Source organism: Lolium rigidum, chromosome 7, assembly GCF_022539505.1.
Source record: "Lolium rigidum isolate FL_2022 chromosome 7, APGP_CSIRO_Lrig_0.1, whole genome shotgun sequence".
Taxonomy (NCBI): Eukaryota; Viridiplantae; Streptophyta; class Magnoliopsida; order Poales; family Poaceae; genus Lolium; species Lolium rigidum.
This window is the reverse complement of record NC_061514.1, coordinates 356,257,896-356,283,010: the sequence shown is the minus strand read 5'-3', so window position 1 is coordinate 356,283,010 and position 25,115 is coordinate 356,257,896. Positions and strand designations below refer to the sequence as shown.

The 25,115-nt window shown below is 47.9% G+C and overlaps 1 protein-coding gene across 1 annotated transcript; it reads left to right on the top strand.

Moving 5' to 3' along the window:
* The first annotated feature begins 13,220 nt into the window (after positions 1-13,220).
* On the top strand, positions 13,221-15,421 carry LOC124674936 (L-type lectin-domain containing receptor kinase SIT2-like). The gene has a single exon (XM_047210989.1). It carries the CDS (start codon positions 13,308-13,310, stop codon positions 15,327-15,329), a length of 2,022 nt encoding a protein of 673 aa, XP_047066945.1. The 5' UTR covers positions 13,221-13,307; the 3' UTR covers positions 15,330-15,421.
* Positions 15,422-25,115: the final 9,694 nt, after the last annotated feature.

Sequence of the window (25,115 nt, the reverse complement as noted above, 5' to 3'; positions counted from 1 at the left end):
CTACAAAAGGCGTCGGTATCGCATCATGGTGGTGCGGCGGTTGCTCCGAGAACTCCAAGGCCCCGGACCTGGACTTCTAATGATCACTAATGGGGAAGCCTAGAAAGGAGAAAGTCTGGGCCTTTGTTGGTCGTGGTTTTGTTAGCTTCGGATTGAGCTGTTGTTGTGGTTTTCTCGGGATCTCGAAGCTCTTTTGTGGTTGTGGTAACCTGAAACTTGGTAGTGTAGGGGTAGGTTTTTTGCCCCGTAGCTTAGTTTTCGATGCCGAGGCTGAGCGGCGGGTTTTCCTACCAAAAACTTTTCCTTTTGTTGGGCGAGTTTATCTTCCTTTTGTGTGTTGTGTGGTGGAGACAGTAAAACTGGATGATGTATTTCCGTTATGTGATGTAATGGAAATGGGAAGGAAGTCCCAGTTGGAAAAAAATCTTCCTACTTCCTCCGGATCAGTTTAACAGGCACGCACGCAATTTAAGATAAAGTTTGACCGTTGAATTGGTCAATGAAATATAAATTATATATCTACAAAATTTATACCATTAGATTCGTATTCAAATAAGGTTTTTGACGATATAATTTTTGTAACATATATTCTATATTTTATTGATTAAAATAATGGTCAAAGTAATTTTCTTGAACTACATGCGCGCATGTTAAACCAATCCGGAGGGAGTAGAATAGATGCTACTATGAGAGTCATCCCCTGGTGTGTCTTCGCTGGGGTAGAAAAGCCCGATTTTCACGACGACCTCGTGGTTGATGATTCTCACAAAGAATCCTTGGATGTGTGTAAACTCCTTCAGGGAGTTAAATGCACACCGTTCAATTTCTAAACAAATCTTTGCTAAGTCCTCAGTTGTGACCAATTTGGTCTGAATCCATACTAAGTAAGCCAGGTGCCGAGCATAGTTAGTAGCCTCGCAAGGAGATCCGAAAACTGTTGTATGCAAGAGATATCGGTAATGTGTTTGAACTTTTTCATTTTATGCCACTTGTCTTTGCTTGGCAGATTTCCTCCTCTATATGCAAATTCAGAGATAGCCCTTATTGAGAACACCGGATATAGTTTTGAATTTGAAATTCGATTTGGCTCTCATGAAATCCATGTAATACACCTTTCAATTAGGTATAGTACATATACTACCTGTGTAATGAGAGCACCCATGAGTTGTTCTTGGGGGACAAAATCTGTTCCTCCATATATATGTTATGTATATATTTTTCATCCGTGATTGAGCATCAATCTATGGAGTCAGTACTTAGTATGACTGATGCTGAAGTTGTTATCACCAGAATTTGACCGGATCAGAGGTGGGCCGCGATTGAAGATGGGCTTGAAGAATATACATGGAAGAAATACATGAATCGGCCTTATATGCAAAGTTTGGGCTAGTTTGCCCGTGTATACGTAATATAGTAGGATACGTGTCGGTTAGATAGAGTTTGGGCTCGTGCCCGGTTGGGATTATTCCCACGTTAGAGAGTCTATGGACTATAAATATGTATCTAGGGTTTATGAAATAAACAACAATCACGTTCACCACAAACCAATCTAGGCGCATCGCCAACTCCCTTGTCTCGAGGGTTTCTTCCGGGTAAACATCATGCTGGCTAGATCGCATCTTGCGATCTAGGCAGTACACGTTTATTCGCTGTTCATGCGTTGCTCGTACTGAAGCCTTGTTGATGGCGAGCAACGTGGTTATCATAGATGCGTTAGGGTTAGCATTGTTCATCGTATCATATGCTGTCGTCGTGCAACCCTTAGACGTCTAGCCGTCCTTAGGTGTAAGGGCGGCACCCCGCTTGATCATTATTTAGTAGATCCGATCCGTTATGATTGCTCCTTGTTCTTCAAGGATTAGTTTAATATCTGCATGGTTAGGCCTTACAAACGGGTTGAAGGATCCAGTGGCGCGTAGGGTGTAGTTTGCTAGCCCTAGACAGGATGTTCCGGGGATCAACTTCGTGTTGGTTTTTAGGCCTTGTCTAGGGTCGGTTTACGATCACCGTACGTGGCCGCCAGGCTCAATCACGAGTAGGATGTTCCGATTGTGTGGTGAAAACCCTAAATCGTAGTAGGTCGTTTTAGCTTTATTTTGATTAAGCATGACCACCATCTGATCGTACACCTCGTACGGATCATGGGTGGATCGGCTCCTTGAGCCGATTCACAGGACAACTCGAGAGCCGATCGAGGCTCGTATTTAATGTTTACGTGTATGCCATGCAGGAAACTAAGCGAGGCACATCCAACACCTTCCTGACCAGGTATAGGTCAGGTGGCACGCCCTTGCATCAGCATCGGACGTGCGTGCCGAGTCTTTGCGGGCCGTCGCTCGGAGGGACCAGGGCCAGCCGCAGTCCTGGAAGCCTCCCGGCTCTACCGTGTTGCCCGTCGCTGCTCGCCGGTGGGTTTCTGACCGCAACACATTCTGGCACGCCCGGTGGGACCATCTTCGACATCAACCGCATCGCCATCTACATCTGAGATGGCGGAAGGCACTCCGATCACGTACGAGGATCCGACCGAGGAGCTCAAGAAGAAGTATGACGAGGTCAAAGCAATCCTCGAAGCCGACCTCATCGGCTCTTTTCACAGAACCCGCTCGCATGGCATCGGGTGGAAAGGGTTCTCACCCGAGGCGCGCTCGATGGAGTGGACCTGTCCGCCCCGTCGGAAGAACGCACCAGGTCTCTGCGTCGAGGAGATTAACTTCATGGTAGCTCATTCGCTACACCGCCATTCCGAGAGCTCGGTGAACACTTTGGAGCGTGTCGCTCTTCGCGTGATCCAGGAAATCATGAGGCATCGGTACTCTCCGTCGGGACCAGCTCTAGGGACTCATCAAGGAGAGATGCCACTCCGGTCCCGTCCACCGCTGCCATTCGCGTTGGCAGCACCGAAGTGCCGAATTCACCGGCATACGTCGTCTACAAGATCGGTGGTGACCCTAGTGACTACCGAGTTCTTGCATGAGGCGCCTAAGGAGATCCCTCACGGATACACGTGCACATACGTGCCGGACTCGCGATAGTCGGGCACTCACAAGCCGATCGCAACGGCGGGGACTTCGGAACAGCAGGAGGAACTTCGGGAACAGATCTTGAGAAGCAGATGTGGCTAGCGAAGTATGCCACTCCGACAAACCTCCAGAGCTCAGCTCCTGCAGTTGGCTCAGAGCTGGAAAAGCAAGCATGGCTGGCTAAGTATGCCACTCCGGCGAATCTTCAGAGTTCGACACCTACAGCCAGCACTGCGGATCAGATTAGTACCATCTTAAAAGACTAGTTTGGCATGGTGCCGAAAAGGAGGACAATCGGCTATTCCAAGCCGTACCCCAACGAGTACGAGTTGATCCCGCTACCACCCAAATATCGGCTCCCTGATTTCTCCAAGTTTAATGGATCAGATGGTTCCAGCTCCATCGAGCATGTGAGCCGATATTTGGCACAGCTGGGCATGATCTCAGCATCATATGAGCTGCGTGTGAGGTTCTTCGCGCAGTCCCTCACAGGATCGGCTTTCGGGTGGTACACATCGCTGCCACCAGACTCAATCCGGACTTGGAAGCAGTTGGAAGAGCAATTCCACATGCAGTATCACTCAGAGGCTTCCGAGGCTGGCATTGCCGATCTGGCACAAGTACGTCAGAAGCGCGGAGAAACGGTGTCAGAATACGTCCAGCGCTTCAGGACTGTTAGGAACCGATGCTATTCGGCTCGTGTGACTGAAAAAGAAGCAGTCGAGTTGGCGGTGGTGGGTCTCGCATCACCGATCAAGGACGTGGCCTCCCAAGCGGACTACCCTTCACTGGCGCACATGGTGCAGAAGCTGTCAGTATATGAACAGTGCCACCCAGATGTATACCAGGATAAATTCAAGCGTGCGGTGGTCCTGGTTGAGGCAGATGAAGATGAGGGTTCTGCGGGAGATTAAGAGGTAGCAGTGGCTGAATGGACTCGGGGGGCAAGCGCCGTGTCCTGTAAGTGGGTTAAGCCACAAGGTCCTCCAAGAGGGTTTGACTTCGATGTCACCAAGGCTGAGCAAATTTTTGACCTCTTACTTAAGGAGAAGCAGCTAAAGGTACCCGAAGGCCACAAGATCCCCACGGCTCAGGAGCTGAACGGAAAGCCATACCGCAAGTGGCATAACACGTTCACCCATGCCACCAACGACTGCAGGGTGTGGCGTCAGCAGGTCCAAATGGCGATAGAACAAGGGCGTCTAATTTTCAGCCAGTACGCCATGAAGGTCGACACACACCCCTTCCCCGCCGTTAACATGGTGGAGTGCACTTACCCTGGAGGGTGACAGCCAGGATTCTCGTTCAACATCAAGATGGTAGGACCTGGGGACCACCCTGGTAGGGACAGAGACGAGGGCAGCTGCTCTCGTAACGAGGACAAGGAGGAAGCCGTTCCACGCGATCGGCTCCGACACTCCCCAAAGATCTATGGACGAATGTTGCAAAACCTCCATTAAGCGATTCAATCAACATGGAGGCCGATTCTAGCAATCGGACAAAATTATCCTCACCATACGTTCTGCCTATGTTCAGCGTCGATCTAATGGGCAGCGGTTTTACGTCGGCTGAAGAGCTAAAAGTCAACATTGGTCCTAACGGAGCCGACGTTCAAATACAGTGCCTTGGCTAACTACAGAGCCGATATCCGCAGTTACCTGGCAGAATCGGCTCGGGGGGGCACTTAATTAGACGAACATGTGCGATACATGCGCAGTGGAATATTGGGGGCCGATAGAAAAATCGGCCAGTAAAAAAAACACAAAAAACACAGTACATGCAAATCATAGCCGATGCACAGACATCGACTTCAGAATGTAAGCCGATGCACAGCCGTCGACTTTAGACAAGTTCAGCAAAACATTTATCAGTTTACACAGAGGGGCTCTACTTAAGAAACGCGTCGAGGGCGTGAAGGGCGTCGGCACGGATTCGATCCACCTCGGCGATCTCGGCCTCGTCGTCCTCGTCTTTGCCCGTCACCAGCTGACTGCTCAGGGCACGAATTTCAGCCAGATCGGTCTTCAGATCGGCTGTGAGGCCTTTTGCTTCCTCTTGAGAACGAGCAATAAGGGTTTCCTTGTCTTGGATAAGTTGCTTAGTCTCCCTGACCCTCTTTTCAAGGTTCTCCAGTTCCTTGCGCAAGATCTCGAGTTCGGCACTATTGGCAGAAGTGTCGGTTTTGGCATCTAAAGCGGCCTTCTTCTCGTTGAGCCGTTGACACTTGTCTGCAATATCGGCTCTCAACGGAAGCTGGGCGCGACGAAGAGTAATTCTTTGACGAGCCGACTGCACCCTCGACCTGAAGACCGACAAAGTCACAGCCGGCCAAAGCTTAACCTGCAGCGTCACCGGGAGATGGGGCTGGATGTCTTCGAGGATGCCCTTGACTACTTCAGGGTTTTCGACCAGGGTCTCAACTGAGGATGAGAGCAAAACCTTGAGACGTTGGAGTGGACCATGGACCGCGCTGGGGCTTGTCTCTTCACCTGCCTTGGAAGTAGCTGGCTCGATGGACTCGGGATCGAACGTCAGCAAGCTTGAAAGATCACAACCCTGACAGACGAACAAGAGCAGTGTGAGCACACAACAAAGAAAAGGGTAGAGCCGAGAGAGTGGAGCGTACCTCTCCCAAGGAAGGAGGAGCAGCCGATGCTGTGATAATCGGCTTTTCGGTGGACTTGGCTGGGTTAGCCACTCGGTCAGCCGCGCTCGTCGAGGGGGCTAGGTCTAGCGTGGCGGATGACATCGGTACCTCTTCAACGTCCCCGCTAGAGGTCCCATCAGTCTGCAAAAGGAATGGTGAGCCGATCCAAGTAGCGACGGGACGGCATGGAATATGAACTGGTAAAGTAATCACATTTGAAACCTCCTGGCTTGGCGAGGAAACTCGTGGGTCTTTGCGAGCCCTTTTGACGCATCGACGCTTCACGCGCGACCCTGTTTTGATCGAAGCCTGAAGGGCAGCAGGCTCGGGGGTCGACCTTTTCCTAGAAGCCGACGCTGGCGAGTCCGTCTGGCTCTGTGTGGTGGATCTCCCAGAATCGCCCGGGGTCGAGTCCCTTGGGCTGGACTGTGCCTCCCCGCTGGAGTTCTCTTCAGTGGAAGTCTATGAGAAGAAGTACAACCATGTCACAAAAGACTAGGGAAGACAGATGAATTTGGTCAAGGCACGAGTCAGCTTACGTGCAAGCTTGCTTGGACAGGAGCTTTGCGCTTCAGGGTTTTTCTGGCAGCTACTTTCCTCACTGCCTTCCTCGCCTGGGTTGAGGCTCGGGGGGCAACTGACCCCGAGGATGCTTTACTCTTGGGAGCCGATTTCGGTGAAATCGGCTGGCTCTGCATTATGACCTTCTTCAAGGGCGGTGAGCTCTGACAGAAGAGAACCACCGGGGCTGGTGGAAGGAACTTGAAAGGGGAGCCATCGGCTTGTGTGGGCTCTGGGCCATCCTGTTGCTTCCAAGGAATAAAGTCAGGTTACAGACAATCATCATGAGCCATTGCAAGTAATTTATATGTAATGGTACCTGGTGTGCAGGAACGTCATATTCAACATCAAGTTGCTCCAGCAACGGTCCTAGAGCTCTTCTGAAGGCGTGGGTCTTCCACATCGACCACCAAGTCTCGAAGCCATCGGTAGTGGTGGTGAAACAGAGGTTATGAGGAATTGGAATGGCCAGAGCGTCAAAGAAGGTATAGCACCTTTGGCCGATAAGAATGTCGGGCGGTTCAGCCCTGCTTGCTGTCAGGTGGTGGAGAAAGAAGTGTGGGGGCACTTGCCCGAGGCCAAGCTGCCGGGCTACTACCACCGGTTGGTAAGACTCATAACCAGGCTTAATGATCCTGTTTGAGGTACTCATGCCAACTGGGAGAAAGCAAGGACGGATCATGATAGAGTACAGGTGCCGGGTGCTGGCGTCATCGGCAAGGCTGTCTAATCGGAAGGAGACTGGATTCTCAAAGATTTCCGATTCAGTGTAGGGGAAGAAAAGGGGGTTGTCCAGGCCTTGGAAGAAAATCTTGAACCACTCCGCTGCTTCCTTGGGGATCAGCCTGCTGCCTGGGAGACTATACAGAGCTTGGCCATAGCTAGTGCATCGGATGTCCTTCCCATTTGCATGCGGGAAGGTGCGAGGTGGCCAAAGGTGGGAAGTTTGGGATTTGGTTTTGAAAGTACAAGCTGAGCCCATAACTGAATAAACCACCAGGGGCCTCCTGTTTTGACTGTCCTTTGGGAGAACAGTTTGACGGACATCAGTTGAAGAGATCGATAGACCTCTCCAAGGAGCAGTTTTCCAAGGCCAAGTTGAGTACCTTTGGCGAGCTCATAGGCCAGGGAGAGGTAATTCTTGGTTGGGGCGAGTGAAGGACCACAAAATATGAAGTGCTCCAGCCAGAAGTTCAAGAAAGCCGTGTGCTCTCTTTCTGTCACAGGGCCTTTGGTTTTCATATAACGCTTGAGGTAGGCGCCCCAGCTTGTACACTCTGTTTTGGATGAAAGGGTGAAAGGGACCTTTGGCAATTTAAAGGCAGAGGGGCTTGGGGATGCAATGTCAAAGCCTATGATCATGGCCACGTCCAGCAGAGTTGGGGTCATGGGGCCATGGCCGAACATGAAGCAATTCAGTGCATCAGACCAAAAGTAGCCGATGGTTTTCAGGATGTTCTCATTCTTTTCAAGAGGAGACAATGATAATGACAAGGCATCGGCTATCCCTATCGTATCCCAGGTAGCGTAGTGTGGACACTCTACTGTACCATGCCACCCAACCTTCGGGAGGATTAGGCCAGGCTCGCAGGCAGTCGGCCCAGGAAGTCAGATCTAAATTCTGGTTCGCGAAGGGGATTCTATTGGCCTCGCATGAGATTAAGTGAGCGGGACTCTCGGAAGAACGGGGGCCAAGACACATAGAGTTTGGGAGAGAAGGGTGCGGCAGCAGGATGTCTGAAACCTAAAATTGATAACGGAATAAGGCATTAATTCAGGTGTTTGTTGTTTAATCCTAACATTGATTCGGATGGCGAAGAGGCGGTTGAGGATTACCTTCAGACCGGAGACCATGGCGTTGGCGTTGGATGATTCCGCCATTTGATGCGCTGAGGAATTGGGACGGCGTGGTTGAGATCTGAGATTCGTGGGGCTGCTTGGGCGGCGATTTGGGGATCTGAGTTTGCTTTCTCAGACGGAGGTCGCAGGTTACCGTTTGGAGGAGCAATTAGGTTGGCCTTACTCTTGTTTTATCGTAGAGGCTGATGTGATACCATCGGCTCTTTTGGGGAGTGTTTGACTTTGACTATCGGCAAAGTTAAATACACTCCTTTATTAATAAGAAGGATTTTTTTTAGATTGGTGATAAAGTCGAGGAGGCAAGACGCCACGACATGACCCGACGAAGAAAAAGCAGAGTGATTTTGGAATTGTCATTTCCAAAACCAGGGGGGCATGTGTTATCACCAGAATTTGACCGGATCAGAGGTGGGCCGCGATTGAAGATGGGCTTGAAGAATATACATGGAAGAAATACATGAATCGGCCTTATATGCAAAGTTTGGGCTAGTTTGCCCGTGTATCTGTAATATAGTAGGATACGTGTCGGTTAGATAGAGTTTGGGCTCGTGCCCGGTTGGGATTATTCCCACGTTAGAGAGTCTATGGACTATAAATATGTATCTAGGGTTTATGAAATAAACAACAATCACGTTCACCACAAACCAATCTAGGCGCATCGCCAACTCCCTTGTCTCGAGGGTTTCTTCCGGGTAAGCATCATGCTGCCTAGATCGCATCTTGCGATCTAGGCAGTACACGTTTATTCGCTGTTCATGCGTTGCTCGTACTGAAACCTTGTTGATGGCGAGCAACGTGGTTATCATAGATGTGTTAGGGTTAGCATTGTTCATCGTATCATATGCTGTCGTCGTGCAACCCTTAGACGTCTAGCCGTCCTTAGGTGTAAGGGCGGCACCCCGCTTGATCATTATTTAGTAGATCCGATCCGTTATGATTGCTCCTTGTTCTTCAAGGATTAGTTTAATATCTGCATGGTTAGGCCTTACAAACGGGTTGAAGGATCCAGTGGCGCGTAGGGTGTAGTTTGCTAGCCCTAGACAGGATGTTCCGGGGATCAACTTCGTGTTGGTTTTTAGGCATTGTCTAGGGTCGGTTTACGATCACCGTACGTGGCCGCCAGGCTCAATCACGAGTAGGATGTTCCGATTGTGTGGTGAAAACCCTAAATCGTAGTAGGTCGTTTTAGCTTTATTTTGATCAAGCAGGACCACCATCTGATCGTACACCTCGTACGGATCATGGGTGGATCGGCTCCTTGAGCCGATTCACGGGACAACCTGAGAGCCGATCGAGGCTCGTATTTAATGTTTACGTGTATGCCATGCGAGGAAACTAAGCGAGGCACATCCAACACCTTCCTGACCAGGTATAGGTCAGGTGGCACGCCCTTGCATCAGCATTGGACGTGCGTGCCGAGTCTTTGCGGGCCGTCGCTCGGAGGGACCAGGGCCAGCCGCAGTCCTGGGAGCCTCCCGGCTCTACCGTGTTGCCCGTCGCTGCTCGCCGGTGGGTTTCTCACCGCAACAGAAGTTTACGTCTTAGTTTAATGCATATTTTCACATCATGTTTGAGTGTGCTAATTCTTATCTGTCAGTTGTTTTTATGTTTTTTCTTAGTTTAGTGTTTTTCAATAAAGTTTCTTAGTTCAGTAGTTGTGCCGGATGGGGCAACGGATCGCGGCGTGAAAATAGCTTCATCTTGCTACGAGCCCTAAATAAATTTGGAAAATGACATACTTCGGGTGCTCATTTACTACTTTCAGTACCAGTAGAATTACCACCTCTCGCGAAAGGCTCCCATGACCGCGTCGTCCCCCGCGGGCGACGGGGCCGCGCCGCCACCTCCCTCGTCCAGCTCCCCCTCCTCCTCTTCTCCTCCGCCGTCGTCGGCGTGCATCGCCGAGCAAGGCCCGGGCGGCGCCGGCGCCGGTGGCCCCTCAACTTTCCCCTCTCGGCGCTGCGCCTGCGCGGGGTAGGTGCGGCCGGGAGGTGCTCTTCGGCCGGCGGCGGTTCGGCGTGGCGGGGTGAGATCCGCACGTTGGGTGGGAGGAGGAACGGCGGCGCAGCCAGTTGGAGGCGGAGCAGCGAAGGAGGGCGGCGCGGGCAGGGCCTGCTCGGCCCAGATCTAGCCCAGTTCGGGGCCCATATGGGCTGGGCGGGCTGCCTGTGTTTCGGCGCGTCGGCGGTGCTCCCTGGCGGCAGAGATGGTGCGGCAGCGGTGGATGGGTGGCGGCGGTGCTTCGGCCGGCCTGCTGCAGCTTGGCAGTAGGGCTTTACGGGCCAGTTTGGGCCCGGCCGGGCCAGTTCGGGCCTGGTTTTCCCTCTTTGCCATGTCCGGTCAGCTACCGCGAAGACGGTGGAGGCAGTACCTGATGTCTACGGGAGCTTCTATTCTTGTAGACAGTGTTGGGCCTCCAAGAGCAGAGGTTTGTAGAACAGCAGCAAGTTTCCCTTAAGTGGATCACCCAAGGTTTATCGAACTCAGGGAGGAAGAGGTCAAAGATATCCCTCTCATGCAACTGCAACCACAAAGCAAGAAGTCTCTTGTGTCCCCAACACACCTAATAGGTGCACTAGTTCGGCGAAGAGATAGTAAAATACAGGTGGTATGAATAAGTAGTAGCAACGGCACCAGAAAAGTGCTTTGCCCAGGACAGTAAACAAGCAGTAGTAACGCAGCAAAACAGTAAACAAGCAGCGATAGCAGATATTTAGGAACAAGGCCTAGGGATTAGACTTTCACTAGTGGACACTCTCAACATTGATCACATAACAGAATAGATAAATGCATACTCTACACTCTCTTGTTGGATGATGAACACATTGCGTAGGATTACACGAACCCTCAATGCCGGAGTTAACAAGCTCCACAATTCAATGTTCATATTTAAATAACCTTAAAGTGCAAGAAAGATCAACACGACTAAACCAAGTACTAACACAGCATGCACACTGTCACCTTCACACTATGTAGGAGGAATAGATCACATCAATACTATCATAGCAATAGTTAACTTCACAATCTACAAGAGATCATGATCATAGCATACACCAAGTACTAACACGGATGCACACACTGTCACCATTACACCGTGCAGGAGGAATAAACTACTTTAATAACATTGCTAGAGTAGCACATAGATAAATTGTGATACAAAACATATTGCAATCATAAAGAGATATAAATAAGCACTTCACTACGCCATTCAACAGTGAATAAGTATTCTGTGAAATATAGCCTAAGAGACCCACACGGTGCACACACTGTCACCTTTACACACGTGGGACAAGGAGTCTCCGGAGATCACATAAGTAAAATTCACTTGACTAGCATAACGACATCTAGATTACAAGCATCATCATATAAATCTCAATCATGTAAGGCAGCTCATGAGATTATTGTATTGAAGCACATAGGAGAGAGATGAACCACATAGCTACCGGTACAGCCCCGAGCCTCGATGGAGAACTACTCCCTCCTCATGGGAGCAGCAGCGGTGATGAAGATGGCGGTGGAGATGGCAGCGGTGTCGATGGAGAAGCCTTCCGGGGGCACTTCCCCGCTCCGGCAGGGTGCCGGAACAGAGACTCCTGTCCCCCAGTTCTTGGCTTCGCGATGGCAGCGGCTCTGGAAGGTTTTCCGTATCGTGGTTCTTCGTATCAGGGTTTTCGCGATGGAGGCTTTAAATAGGCGGAAGGGCAGCCTCGGAGGGGGCCTGGGGGCCCACACCATAGGGCGGCGCGGCCCCCCTCTGGCCGCGCCAGGGTGTGGTGTGGGGCCCCCAGGGCTTCCCTCTGGCGGCTCTCGGGTGTTCTGGAAGGCTCCGGGAAAAATAGGACCCTGGGTCTTGATTTCGTGCAATTCCGAGAATATTTCGTTACTAGGATTTCTGAAACCAAAACCAGCAGAAAACAGGAACTGGCTCTTCGGCATCTTGTTAATAGGTTAGTTCCAGAAAATGCACGAATATGACATAAAGTGTGCATAAAACATGTAGGTATCATCAATAATATGGCATGGAACATAAGAAATTATCGATACGTCGGAGACGTATCAGTACCCTCCCGCCCGGTTGGGGTGCCGCTACCCCCGTCCCTGCTGCATGTCGTCTCTTCCTCTAGGCCTTGTTCCGGTGACCACAGTGCGACGGCGAGGGTGACTACAAGACCGTGGTGGCATGTGCTGGTGGGTGGCATGTTTGGTGGAGCACGTCGGAGCATTTAGGGTGGTGGGTTTGGTGGTCGGGAGAAATCCGTGTCGGCATGTCCGACTCCGACGCGACGACGCCTGCGGGTGTCGCCTTCCTTCCTGAAGGGCGTCGGATGTATCCCTCCCCAATCCCTTCCGCGTACCGGTGGAAACCCTAGGCCTAGTCCGGCAGCAGCGGCGTCGTCGTCGTTCCCTTGTTGAAGGTGCTGCTTGGTATGTGGCGTCTCGGCATGCTAGGAGCGCGTGGTGGTACTTCTCCGGAGGGCGCAGCGGTTGCGGAGTCATCCTCGTTTTCCAATCTGCCGGTGTCGGCATTAGTTTCTTTTTCTTTTCGTTTGGGCTTGGTTGTGCTGCGACCCCAGCTGTTTGTTGTTATGCAAAGTCCTCTATTAGCTCACGGCAATTACTTACGGTTAACCCTAGCCAAACATGGTGTAATTTTTCCTAAATATGCGTTTCTTAATTTCCGTGCCAGAAATTATATGGCTTATATTTAGGACCGGAGGGAGTATAGCGGGGCGGAAAACTATTTCAAGGAGGAGTTCCAGTATAATTTCCGGGTTGACCCACAACAGCAACTATACAAGAATTCGGAGGACAACAGTTCAGAAGGAGCCATATTTGACAAGAACGCTCGCAGAATATTCTCCAGTCTACACCCAGGGCACCGTGTAAGCTAGGGTATTTACATGCACCCTGGGCTAGGGTATTATATGCACCACATAAATGTGTGCAAGTCCTTTTCTTTCAAAGGAGAAAATCTAAGCAGTGCGACATTGACAGCCGCCGGGCTTGATACGTTCAGACACGTCCTTCTCTCTGTCACTTTCAGCCTAGATGTGTCGTGCCCCTCAGTTCTGCGATCTCACCCACAAGATCACTCTAAGGCATCTCCACACTATCAAGCTACAAGCTCAGCAAGGCTACTTGGGTTATCTAAGCTCTTCAAGGCTACATAGCAGTTTGCTCAAAAAGGGCAATATAGCAACTTCTATCAAGATACCATGCCAACACTTCTCATGCTCTTGCTGTTGATCCTGGACGGCGCGTTCGTCTCATCGGCTGACGATTGCCAGTTCGCCTACCAAGGCTTCGCGGCAGCGAACCTTTCGTTGGATGGTCTCGCCGCCGTCATGCCCAACGGCCTCCTCGCCCTCACCAACTTCACTTTCCAGAAAAAAGGCCACGCCTTCAACCCCACCCCGCTCCGCTTCCTCAACAAGACGATGAACTCGACTGCCGTCATGTCCCGGTCCTTCTCCACATCCTTCGTCTTCGCCATTGTGTCCAGCTACGACGGCCTGAGTGACCACGGCCTCGCCTTCGTGGTCGCCCCGACCACGAACCTGGCGACCGCAAGAGCCGGGCAGTTCCTGGGACTCCTCAACGCGACGAACGGCACCGCAAGCGACCACATATTGGCGGTCGAGCTCGACACCATCATGGACCCTGAATTCCGTGACATCAACAGCAACCACGTGGGCATCGACATCAACAGCCTCATGTCGCGGCAGGCTAGGCCGGCCGGCTATTACGGCGATAACGGCGTCTTCCGAAACCTGAAGCTGAATAGCCACAAGCCGATGCAGGTGTGGGTGGACTATGACGGCCAGGCTGGGCAGCTCAATGTTACTTTAGCTCCTGTGGAAGAGCCAAAACCCAGGACTCCTCTCATCTCTGAAGCCATTGACCTCTCCACCGTCCTGACCGACACAATGTATGTTGGCTTTTCATCGGCAACAGCAGTGGTGAAGACACAACACTACGTGCTTGGATGGAGCTTCAGCCTCGACGGACCTGCCCAGCCGCTTGACTTCTCTAAGCTTCCGATCCTGCCACGTGTGGGTCCGAAGCCTCGGTCCAAGGTCTTGGAAGTGGTGCTACCACTAGCCCCGGCATTGCTCATCGCTGCTGTGCTAGCTGCCGTGTCGTTCTTCGTGTGGCGGCGGCGTCGGTTTGCTGAGGTGCGTGAAGATTGGGAGGACGAGTTCGGCCCGCATCGATTCGCATACAAAGATCTTTTTCGTGCCACCGATGGATTCAAGAATAGGAATTTACTTGGTGTTGGAGGGTTTGGAAGAGTTTACAAAGGGGTTCTTCCTGCGTCCAATTTGGAGATTGCGGTGAAGAGGGTGTCACATGACTCAAGACAAGGAGTGAAGGAATTCATTGCCGAAGTGGTGAGCATTGGTCGTCTCCGGCATCGGAATCTCGCCCAGCTACTAGGGTATTGTCGGCGCAATCGTGAACTTCTCTTGGTATATGACTACATGGAAAATGGTAGCCTCGACAAGTACCTGTACAATAAAAACGGGTTAGCTCTACATTGGCCTCAAAGGTATTGGATCATCAAAGGTGTTGCATCAAGCTTACTGTATCTACACGAGGATTGGGAGCAGGTCGTCATCCATCGAGACATAAAGGCAAGCAATGTGCTCTTGGATAGGCAGATGAATGGACGGCTAGGTGATTTTGGCCTAGCAAGGTTATACGACCATGGCACGGATGATCAAACAACACATGTGGTTGGCACCATGGGATACCTCGCACCAGAACTTGTGCGCACCGGCAAGGCAACACCCTCGACCGACGTATTCGCATTCGGCGTTTTTCTCCTGGAGGTCGTCTGTGGACGCAGGCCAATCGAGAGGGGCGAGCAGAGTAACAGGGTGATACTTGTCGACTGGGTTCTTGAGCACCACCGCAACGGCTCAATAACTGACACGGTGGATCCGCGTTTCATGGGGAAATTCAGCACGGAAGAGGTCACGCTCGTGCTCAAGCTTGGTTTGTTGTGCGCACACCCATCGCCCAACGTGAGGCCTAGTGTGCGCAAGGTCATGCAGTACCTAGACGGTGCCCAATCGGTTCCCGATATATCTCCAACCTACACGAGCTACAGCATGATGGCTCTGATGCAGAATGAAGGGTTTGATTCATACATCATGTCCTGCTCTGCGTCGGCGACGAGCGTCCCCAGTGTATCCGGCGGGTCCTCTGTGTCAGTTCTGGTAGATGGAAGATAGTAGAGAAAAAAGTATATACGTTTAATTGTTGATGGAAATACTCCCCAAGTATATTGTAAGAGCATGTCTAACAGGTCCCGTATTTTTTTGCCCCTTAAAACGCGAGTAGAGGGCCCTGTATTCACTTTTCGCCGGCCGAAAACTCATCCGAGTTCTGTTTTACGGGGTGGGGATACGTACAGGATCTGCTAGCTCGGACGAGTTTTTAACTCCTCAAAGCAGGGTTTTTGACAAATTGGATATTAGAACCAACACAATATTCATATAAAGTAAAAGTTTTACATTACACAATAATCGTCATAATTATTACAATAGTGTTTTTTTGGAAATGTCAACAAATGTTCTAATGGAAGAATTAAACAAATAATAAATGTTTCACACATACAACAAATGGAAATGAATGTTTCACACATACAACAATAGGAAATGAATGTAATAACTCATTGGCCATGCAACTGCCAGTGGTGATCAATCAGATCTTGGGTGAGCTGGTGATGAGTCTCGGCATTTTCAATGCCTCGATGAGCTGCAAGAAAAGCTTCAATCCGATCAGGGTTCCTCTCGGGCTACACTAGGGTGCCAACATTGTCATAGAAATATGGAAAGTTCAACCCTCTTTCATCTTCAATGATCATGTTGTGAAGAATCACACAACATGTCATGATATCAACAAGAGTTTCCTTGTCCCAAAACCTTGCAGGACCCCGAACAATAGCAAACTTGGCTTGCAAGACACCAAAAGCTCTCTCAATATCCTTGCGGCATGCCTCTTGATTTTTAGTGAAGCAAGCTTCATTTCTTGTCAAAGCCTTGTCCTTTTTCTCTTTTATGGACTTGACAAGAGTTGCATAGTTAGGGTAAATACTATCTGTGAGATAATACCCCATGGTGTACTCATTATTCATAACTTTGTAGTTACAAGTTGGTGCTTCACCCTTAACTAGTCTTGCAAACAAAGGGGATCTATTCAAGATGTTGATGTCGTTGAGTGTCCCCGGCAATCCAAAAAAAGCATGCCAAATCCATAAGTCTTGCGAGGCAACAGGTTCAAGAACAATGGTAGCATCACGGCTTTTGCCACAGTACATTCCATGCCATGCTTTTGGACAATTTTTCCATGTCCAATGCATGCAATCCAAACTACCAAGCATCCCCGGCCAACCCCTCTTTTCATTGATCTCCATGAGCCTTTTTGTATCTTCCTCATTTGGAGCTCGGAGATACGTCTCTCCATACAACTTGATCACCATCTTGGCAAACATACGCACGCAATCCGTGGTTGTTTGCACACCAATGCGAAGGTACTCATCGGTATAATCTGCTGGTGTATCGTATGCAATAACCCTCATGGTGGCAGATATTTTTTGATATGGGCTAAATCCCATGACTTAGGCAGCGTTTCTTCTTTGCTTGAAATAATCGCAATTTGCCTCGCAATCTTCGACGATTCTCTCGAACAAAGTCCTACGCATTCGATACCGTCTACGGAAGAGGCGGGGGGGGGGGGGAGGATAGGTCGGTACCTCGGCAAAATAATCTTGCATCAGCTGCTCGTGGCCGAGTGCGCGGTTCCGCGGAATGCACATACGCCCCATCACGGAACCTTTCCTCTGATCTAGCAGCTTGGCGCGGTCCTCCATGTGCTTCATGCCGAACAGCAGCAACATCATCTCCGTCTCGTCGTCGTTGAGCACCTCGTCGAGGTCCGAATCGCCGGAATCCGACGAGGACCAATCGGCCGACGAATCCTCCAAATCCGCCCGCACATCCTCCGAAGCCATCTACGACGGTGAAGCATACATAAGCACCCAAATACGTCTATTTTACCGGCTAGAACGAAGAAGAACGTGACGGAATACTCACCGGCGAAAACGGTGGAGAAGACCGCGGCGGGGGTGCGGCGGCACGCGCGGAGGGACGCGGATCTTCAGCGGGAGGTATGGCGGAGGTGTGGCGGGCGTGAACGCAGCGCGGCGCGGTTCGGCGGGCGGCGGAGGGGGCGGATCTGACGGATTCCGGCGGCGGCGCGCGGGTGGCTGTGGCGGCGGCGCGGGAGAAAACGGGTGGGGAAACTGAAATGTCTGCGCGCGTTTTCTGAAATGGAATACTGGTTTGACCCTCTATCTCCGCTCCCACCCCGCACAAGTAGGGGGCCGAAGACCCGCCCCGTAATCGAAACCAGCAAAAATCGGAGCGGGGGCCGTTTTTACGGGGTCTGCTAGACGGCCAGGTGGAGCTCAAACCCGTATTTCGGCGGTTATTATACGGGTTTAGCCCTTTTAAGGGGTCTGTTAGACATGCTCTAATAGATGTGTGGTGACGCTCCCTTAATTACAGTATGTTTGGTTTACAGGCTTACAGCCAACACCTGCCACACCAAAAATTTGGCAAGGCCACAAAATCTGGTAGTTGTTTGGAGTGAAGCCCAGAAATTGCCTCGCCAAAGTTTGCCCCAGCCCGCCCGTTTGATTATGTAGGGATTACGAAACATCTTCAAGGCTCCTACTCCGTACTCCATATCTCATATACAAGTGAGCTAGCTGCATGCCGTAGTCGCTTATGATAATTTGGCTCACGATTTTTTTCCTTGACTGCATTCTTAAAAAAATAATTTTTAACAATTATTTTCATTGAATTGGCATCAAATCAATAATTGGCCAATTTAAGCTGTCAATGCATGCCAAATTCGTTTGGTTGCAACCAAACAGACGCACTATTCAACCAAAACTTATTTTTGAAACCTTTTCTACTGCAGGACAAGCCCCTGCAGCCCTTTATTGATCAAAACTCAAAGTATACAATATATACATGATATGTACAAGAAAGAAAGTACAAGAGTGATGACAATAAGTCAACTGTAGAACACTTCACCCGATGCCTCAGCATGGTGATATCCAGTACAAAACTAGCTTTCCATCCTTTGAAAAAATGTCTCTTATGCTCAAAGATCTAATTATTTCTTTGTTTCCACATATTTCAACAAGCCAAGATAACCACCTCACCTCAGTAAAATAAGGACCTTTGAAACCTTTCTTTGAAAAGACAAACTTTGTTCTACTGAGTAATTCCTCCACTCAATCTGTAAATAATTCTAGACTCTGGAACTAAACTGACAAGTGAAGAATAGATGCTTCCAATCCTCAAGCACATGCTGGTGACATAAGACACAATCATTGTCCTAAGTTACCTTCCACTGTCTCCTAATGATCATATCCTTTGTGTTAATCCTAGCACGGCTAAACATACCCATGATGAGACAGATAATAAATAATAAAAACAGTAATAGCTTTCTTACCATTCACATACCAATAGCACTACGCTCCCCGGAAACGGCGCCGGAAAAGTGTCTTGATGACTCCCAAATGCAGGAGATCAATTGTAGTACTTTTCAATAAGAAAATTTGTAGAACCCACGAGGAGCTGAAGGTATTGGTTAGCAGAATCGGCAAAAAAACAATAATAAGGAAGTAACAGTTTTGGTGTTTTGGGTGTATAGTTTGCAATAAAAGTAAAGTGCAGAAAGTAAATAGAAAATAAGTAAATGCTCTCAATGAGAAAAATCCCAATCCTCTCTGCAACAAGAGGACAAGCTCAAGTGTGTATGCTTATATGAGACTAAAGTTCCCGAGGACGTCATGTATTTACTAACATCTGAGTTCTACACAACATGGTAAACATTTTGTCAAGCTTTATTCAATTAGGGGCGGTGCCTAAATTAGGGGAAGCCATAGATATGTGCAAACACACCCCTTATTATGGGTCTTAGAGCCATTTTCATGTGCAAGTATAGGAATTATTAAGACATAATAGCAATAAGATCATTGGTCCCCAACATAAACCGCTCTAATGCAAACCATAGTATTGGAAAATGGCTTTTGTCAGTCCGTCCCTTCCAACACTAATGCATTACATTAAAGCACATCCTTATGAGCCCATATAGGTGAAGTAATATGCAGTCGACATTCGCATAAAACCATCATAGAACAACATAAAAGATAGAAGCGATTTCTATTTTCGTGCCCTCGGGTCCTTAGTTGTACTCAGTTTTCCCCAACTTCTTAGTTTTTCCTCAGTTTTCTCCAAGCCCTTATCCGAAACCCGCAGAAGGAGCTCGGACGGGAGGATTCCCGTTTAGTTGACCGTTTCGTGCTGACGTGTCGGGCGGCATCGTGTGGGGCCGCGTCGCGTGGGGCTGGTAGAAAGGGACCGCATGGGACAGGACGAAACCGCATTTGGTCATACATGAGCAGGAGCTGGGTTCTGCCTCTCTCGGCCCAAATTGACATCCTTTTTAAGAGCACATTTTCCCCCTCTCTCTCTGTAACAATTGATGGCGCGTAGTCGACACGTCCGTTGGGAACCCCAAGAGGAAGGTGTGATGCGTACAGCAGTAAGTTTTCCCTCAGTAAGAAACCAAGGTTATCGAACCAGTAGGAGTCAAGGAACACGTGAAGTTTGTTGGTGACGGAGTGTAGTGCGGCGCACCACCAGGGATTCCGACGCCAACGTGGAACCTGCACAACACAATCAAAGTACTTTGCCCCAACGTAACAGTGAGGTTGTCAATCTCACCGGCTTGCTGTAAACAAAGGATTAGATGTATAGTGTGGATGATGATGTTTGTTTGCGAAGAACAATAACGAACAATTGCAGTAGATTGTATTTCAGATGTAAAGAATTGGACCGGGGTCCACAGTTCACTAGTGGTGTCTCTCCCATAAGATAAATAGCATGTTGGGTGAACGAATTACAGTTGGGCAATTGACAAATAAAGAAGGCATAACAATGCACATACATATATCATGATGAGTACTATGAGATTTAATCAGGGCATTGCGATAAAGTACATAGACCGCTATCCAGCATGCATCTATGCCTAAAAAGTCCACCTGCAGGTTATCATTCGAACCCCTTCCAGTATTAAGTTGCAAACAACAGACAATTGCATTAAGTATGGTGCGTAATGTAATCAACACAAATATCCTTAGACAAAGTATCGATGTTTTATACCTAGTGGCAACAACACATCCACAACCTTAGAGGTTGCTGTCACTCCCCCAGATTCAATGGAGGCATGAACCCACTATCGAGCATAAATACTCCCTCTTGGAGTTACAAGTATCAACTTGGCCAGAGCCTCTACTAGCAACGGAGAGCATGCAAGAACATAAAAAACATATATGATAGACTGATAATCAACTTGACATAGTATTCAATATTCATCGGATCCCAACAAACACAACATGTAGGATTACAAATAGATGATCTTGATCATGATAGGAAGCTCACAAGATCTAGCATGATAGCACAATAAGGAGAATACAACCATCTAGCCACTGCTATGGACCCATAGTCCAGGGGTGAACTACTCACACATCGATCCGGAGGCGATCATGGTGATGAAGAGCCCTCCGGGAGATTATTCCCCTCTCCGGCAGGGTGCCGAAGGCGATCTCCTGAATCCCCCGAGATGGGATTGGCGGCGGCGGCGTCTCTGGAAGTTTTTCCGTATCGTGGCTCTCGGTACTGGGGTATTCGCGACGAAGGCTTTAAGTAGGCAGAAGGGCAGAGTCGGGGGCGTCACGAGGGACCCACACGCTAGGGCCACGCGGCCAGGGCCTGGGCCGCGCCGCCCTAGTGTGGCGTCGCCTCGTGGCCCCACTTCGTATCTCCCTCGGTCTTCTGGAAGCTTCGTGGAAAAATAAGACCCTGGGCATTGATTTCGTCCAATTCCGAGAATATTTACTTACTAGGATTTCTGAAACCAAAAACAGCAGAAAACAGCAACTGGCTCTTCGGCATCTCGTCAATAGGTTAGTGCCGGAAAATGCATAATAATGACATATAATATGTATAAAACATGTGAGTATCATCATAAAAGTAGCATGGAACATAAGAAATTATAGATACGTTTGGGACGTATCAAGCATCCCCAAGCTTAGTTCCTACTCGCCCTCGAGTAGGTAAACGATAACAAAGATAATTTCTGAAGTGACATGCTATCATAATCTTGATCAATACTATTGTAAAGCATATGAGATGAATGCAGCGATTCGAAGCAATGGTGAAGACAATGAGTAAACAAATGAATCGTATAGCAAAGACTTTTCATGAATAGTACTTTCAAGACAAGCATCAATAAGACTTGCATAAGAGTTACTCATATAGCAATAAATTCAAAGTAAAGGCATTGAAGCAACACAAAGGAAGATATAAGTTTCAGCAGTTGCTTTCAACTTCAACATATATATCTCATGAATAATTGTCAACATAAAGTAATATAACAAGTGCAATAGGTAAACATGTAGGAATCAATGCACACAGTTGATATACAAGTGTTTGCTTCTGAGATAGAAAGAATAGGTAAACTGACTCAGCAATAAAGTAAAAGATTGGCCCTTCGCAGAGGGAAGCATGGATTACTATATTTGTGCTAGAGCTTTTCATTTTGAAAACATGAATCAATTTTGTCAACGGTAGTAATAAAGCATATGTGTTATGTATAAGACATCCTATAAGTTGCAAGCCTCATGCATAGATTACCAATAGTGCTCGCACCTTGTCCTAATTAGCTTGAATTAACATGGATTATCATTGCACTAGACCATAAATGCACGCGTTGCCACGCCCGCCCATCTCCAAAAGGTTATGGGTTTTTAATTAACAGAAATATTGATAGAAACAATGAAAATACTTGAGATGCAAAGTTCGATTTGGCCATTTTTTATTATGGTGTTTGGATATGATTGTGGGGCATATTTGTTTACAAAATCAGGTGGTTGCACTGTAAAAAAAATAACAAGGAATTCATGTCAAGAAGATAAATTCCAAATTGATTCAAAATATCGTTGATGCAGTGAGCTATAGTGATATTGCATGAAATAACGATATGGCAACACTGGCATAGGTCATTTGATTGAGTTATTTTACACTCTGCAGACTGGAAATGTCACTTCTATAATGTTTAGAATACATAATCCTGTAAAAGAACAAAATGTATTTCATCATTTTGTTTTGTTGTTAATTTTAGTTAATCATCCACGTTGTCAATCCCATGTGTGAAAAAAAAACAGTTAACACAGATTTTAAAAAATCATTGTAAAATGCTGGAACAATTTAAATTATAACTTAATTTGTTTGACAAATTGCACTGTAGCTGCTGGAGAGCTCATCTGTTTTATTTGCTTCAGCTGCACACAATTACATAGAGAAAAAGCAGTATGTACATAAGAAACATAGGCAACGAAGTAAACCAGCCTTGAAAACAAGCACGCTTCAGCCAGGCAAGCTTGTTTTGCTCAAGGCAGCAATCAAACATCCTCCAAGGAAAATATCTAGAAATGATTTTGTACAATGCTCTCGACAGATGCTAATTACCAAATTTCACCTTGACTACCAATTTACAATGATTATGTACTAAGCTCTAGAAAAATATTAAATGTGAAAATTTTCGAGGTCAAAGTAATAAAAGTAATATTTGTATATGGTGAATTGAAATAACAAACGTGTGGAAAAAACAGAGGGAAATATTTGGAACTTTTTTTTTGACATAATACTTGACGTGGTGCATCACATGGTCGGCTATACGGTGGCAGTATGCAAATATCGGCCTATGCTCGCACGCTCTCGATGCAGCATATAGAGCGCTAGTGACAACATTTAGCCACCAAATTGATTACAACTTGAGTCAACTTACAACAGAAACAATAGAACGGCCTTGTGGCTGCATATGTCATCTCCTCTGATATCCTTCATAGTGAACCCTCCCTAAAGAGCAGCAGGGTAAAATTGACAATACACAGTAAACCCAGAGGAGGCATGATCTTGGTAGGGATGGGGATGGCAACCGATAGAGCTCTAATGAAAACATATTACCAATGGTTAAACGATTCAGAAATGCCTCACCCAACCTGGTCATAAACTCGTGTGAAAAAGCCTGCAATTTTGATGCAGAAATGCCTCTCCATCCTAGGCATAAACTGATGCACAAATCCTGCAATTTTATGAATTAGCATGACTGATGAGCCAATCCATGAATAGAAATAAGCAACCAAAATTAGCATGCTCAAAATATTTAAATACATATATCTTGTTTGATAAGACATAAATATAGGTTACCAACTAAGTAAGGATCAGAGGTTCCTACCAGCTGAGCAACGATCAGAGTGGCATCCTTGAACATTCCTCATGCCATATGGACCTCCATTTGTTCATGTGAATAATTCTAGAAGAGAATAATACTAATTACGAAGATCTGTTCTATAATTAATAGGTAGATGAGCAGACTAATTGTGTTCTCGGGGTGTAAGAGAGGTGTTGCACATAAGCTCACCAGTAGTCCTCACAAGAATAATCTGATGCAGCATTCCATGAAGTCGCATTTTGCAAAAATCTATTAATCTGAACAAAAGATAAAAGAATATAAGAAATGAAAATCATTTGAGAAGATAACACGGGCATTAGCATATTCATTAGTAGAAATTAACAAAGGAGAGCGAACCAAGATTTATGCAAAATAAACAAACACTTACTGTAACTCCAATCCCTACACATGCAGGCAGCCAGTTTGGACCGCTGAAAACAACGAGCTTGAGAAGACAGATGGCTCATGGCTGGATAACAGGGGCATCACGGATTGCAGAGGCCTCATCTTCCACGGATGGATGCAGCTTTATGTTAAGACGGGCCGCGGATCTAGATGGTTGTTGCATCTTGTTCACACCTCCACGGTCTTCCTCAGTCAGCAGGGTAAGATGAATATGTTTGGCGAGAGAATAGCCGCCGCCATTCGCCCACCACCACTACCACCCGCACTTCTACTAACCAGGCGAAGAACATGGGGATGGGAGATTGGGAGGTCGACAGCCAAAAGAGAGGGAGAGAGCAAAATTTATGCGCACCTTTATATGAGAAATTGGAGAGAGGGCATCTATAAAACGGTAGTCCACCACCATCACCGGGAGGAAAGAAAATGGAAGTTTCCACTAATCGCGCCAATAAATTCTCTCTCATAAATTGCGGCAGCCTCTCCATGGCCTCCTCCACCGCCTGCCGCCACTTCGCCTTCCCGTACGAAGGAAGAGAAACAGAAAAAGCACAGGGGCCTCGTGCACATAGCTCATCGGCCCATCCAACATATTTCACAGCTAGTCAGCCCAATTAATGTAAAGACGTCCAGGTCGGCCTGCAGAGTAGCGGCCCAGATATATATTGCCAGCCTCTCTAGCTGAGGCAGAGACGTAAGCGAAGTTGCGAACGGCCGAACAATCCCGAGTGTGCATAGGCCTGATCGGACGGCTGATAGCGGCAAAACGCTGTCAAGGCTCCTAGCTAGGTGAGTTTTACTGTTAACTAATAACATATGTTTCAACCAAGTGTCACAAATGGGTACCTCTATGCCGCCTGTACAAAGGTCTAAGGAGAAAGTTCGCATTGGATTTCTCGCTTTTGATTATTCTCAACTTAGACATCCATACCGAGACAACATAGACAACAGATAATGGACTCCTCTTTAATGCATAAGCATTCAACAACAGATAATATTCTCATAAGAGATTGAGGATTAATTGTCCAAACTGAAACTTCCACCATGGATCATGGCTTTAGTTAGCGGCCCAATGTTCTTCTCTAATAATATGCATACTCAAACTATTTGATCATGAAAATCGCCCTTACTTCAGACAAGATGAACATGCATAGCAACTCACATGATATTCAACAAAGGTAAAAGTTGATGGCGTCCCCAGAAACATGGTTACCGCTCAACAAGCAACTTATTAAGAAATA

Bases quoted from the DNA above. Each gene is read 5' to 3' on its own strand.
- LOC124674936 (XM_047210989.1), top strand. From the start codon at position 13,308: ATGCCAACACTTCTCATGCTCTTGCTGTTGATCCTGGACGGCGCGTTC.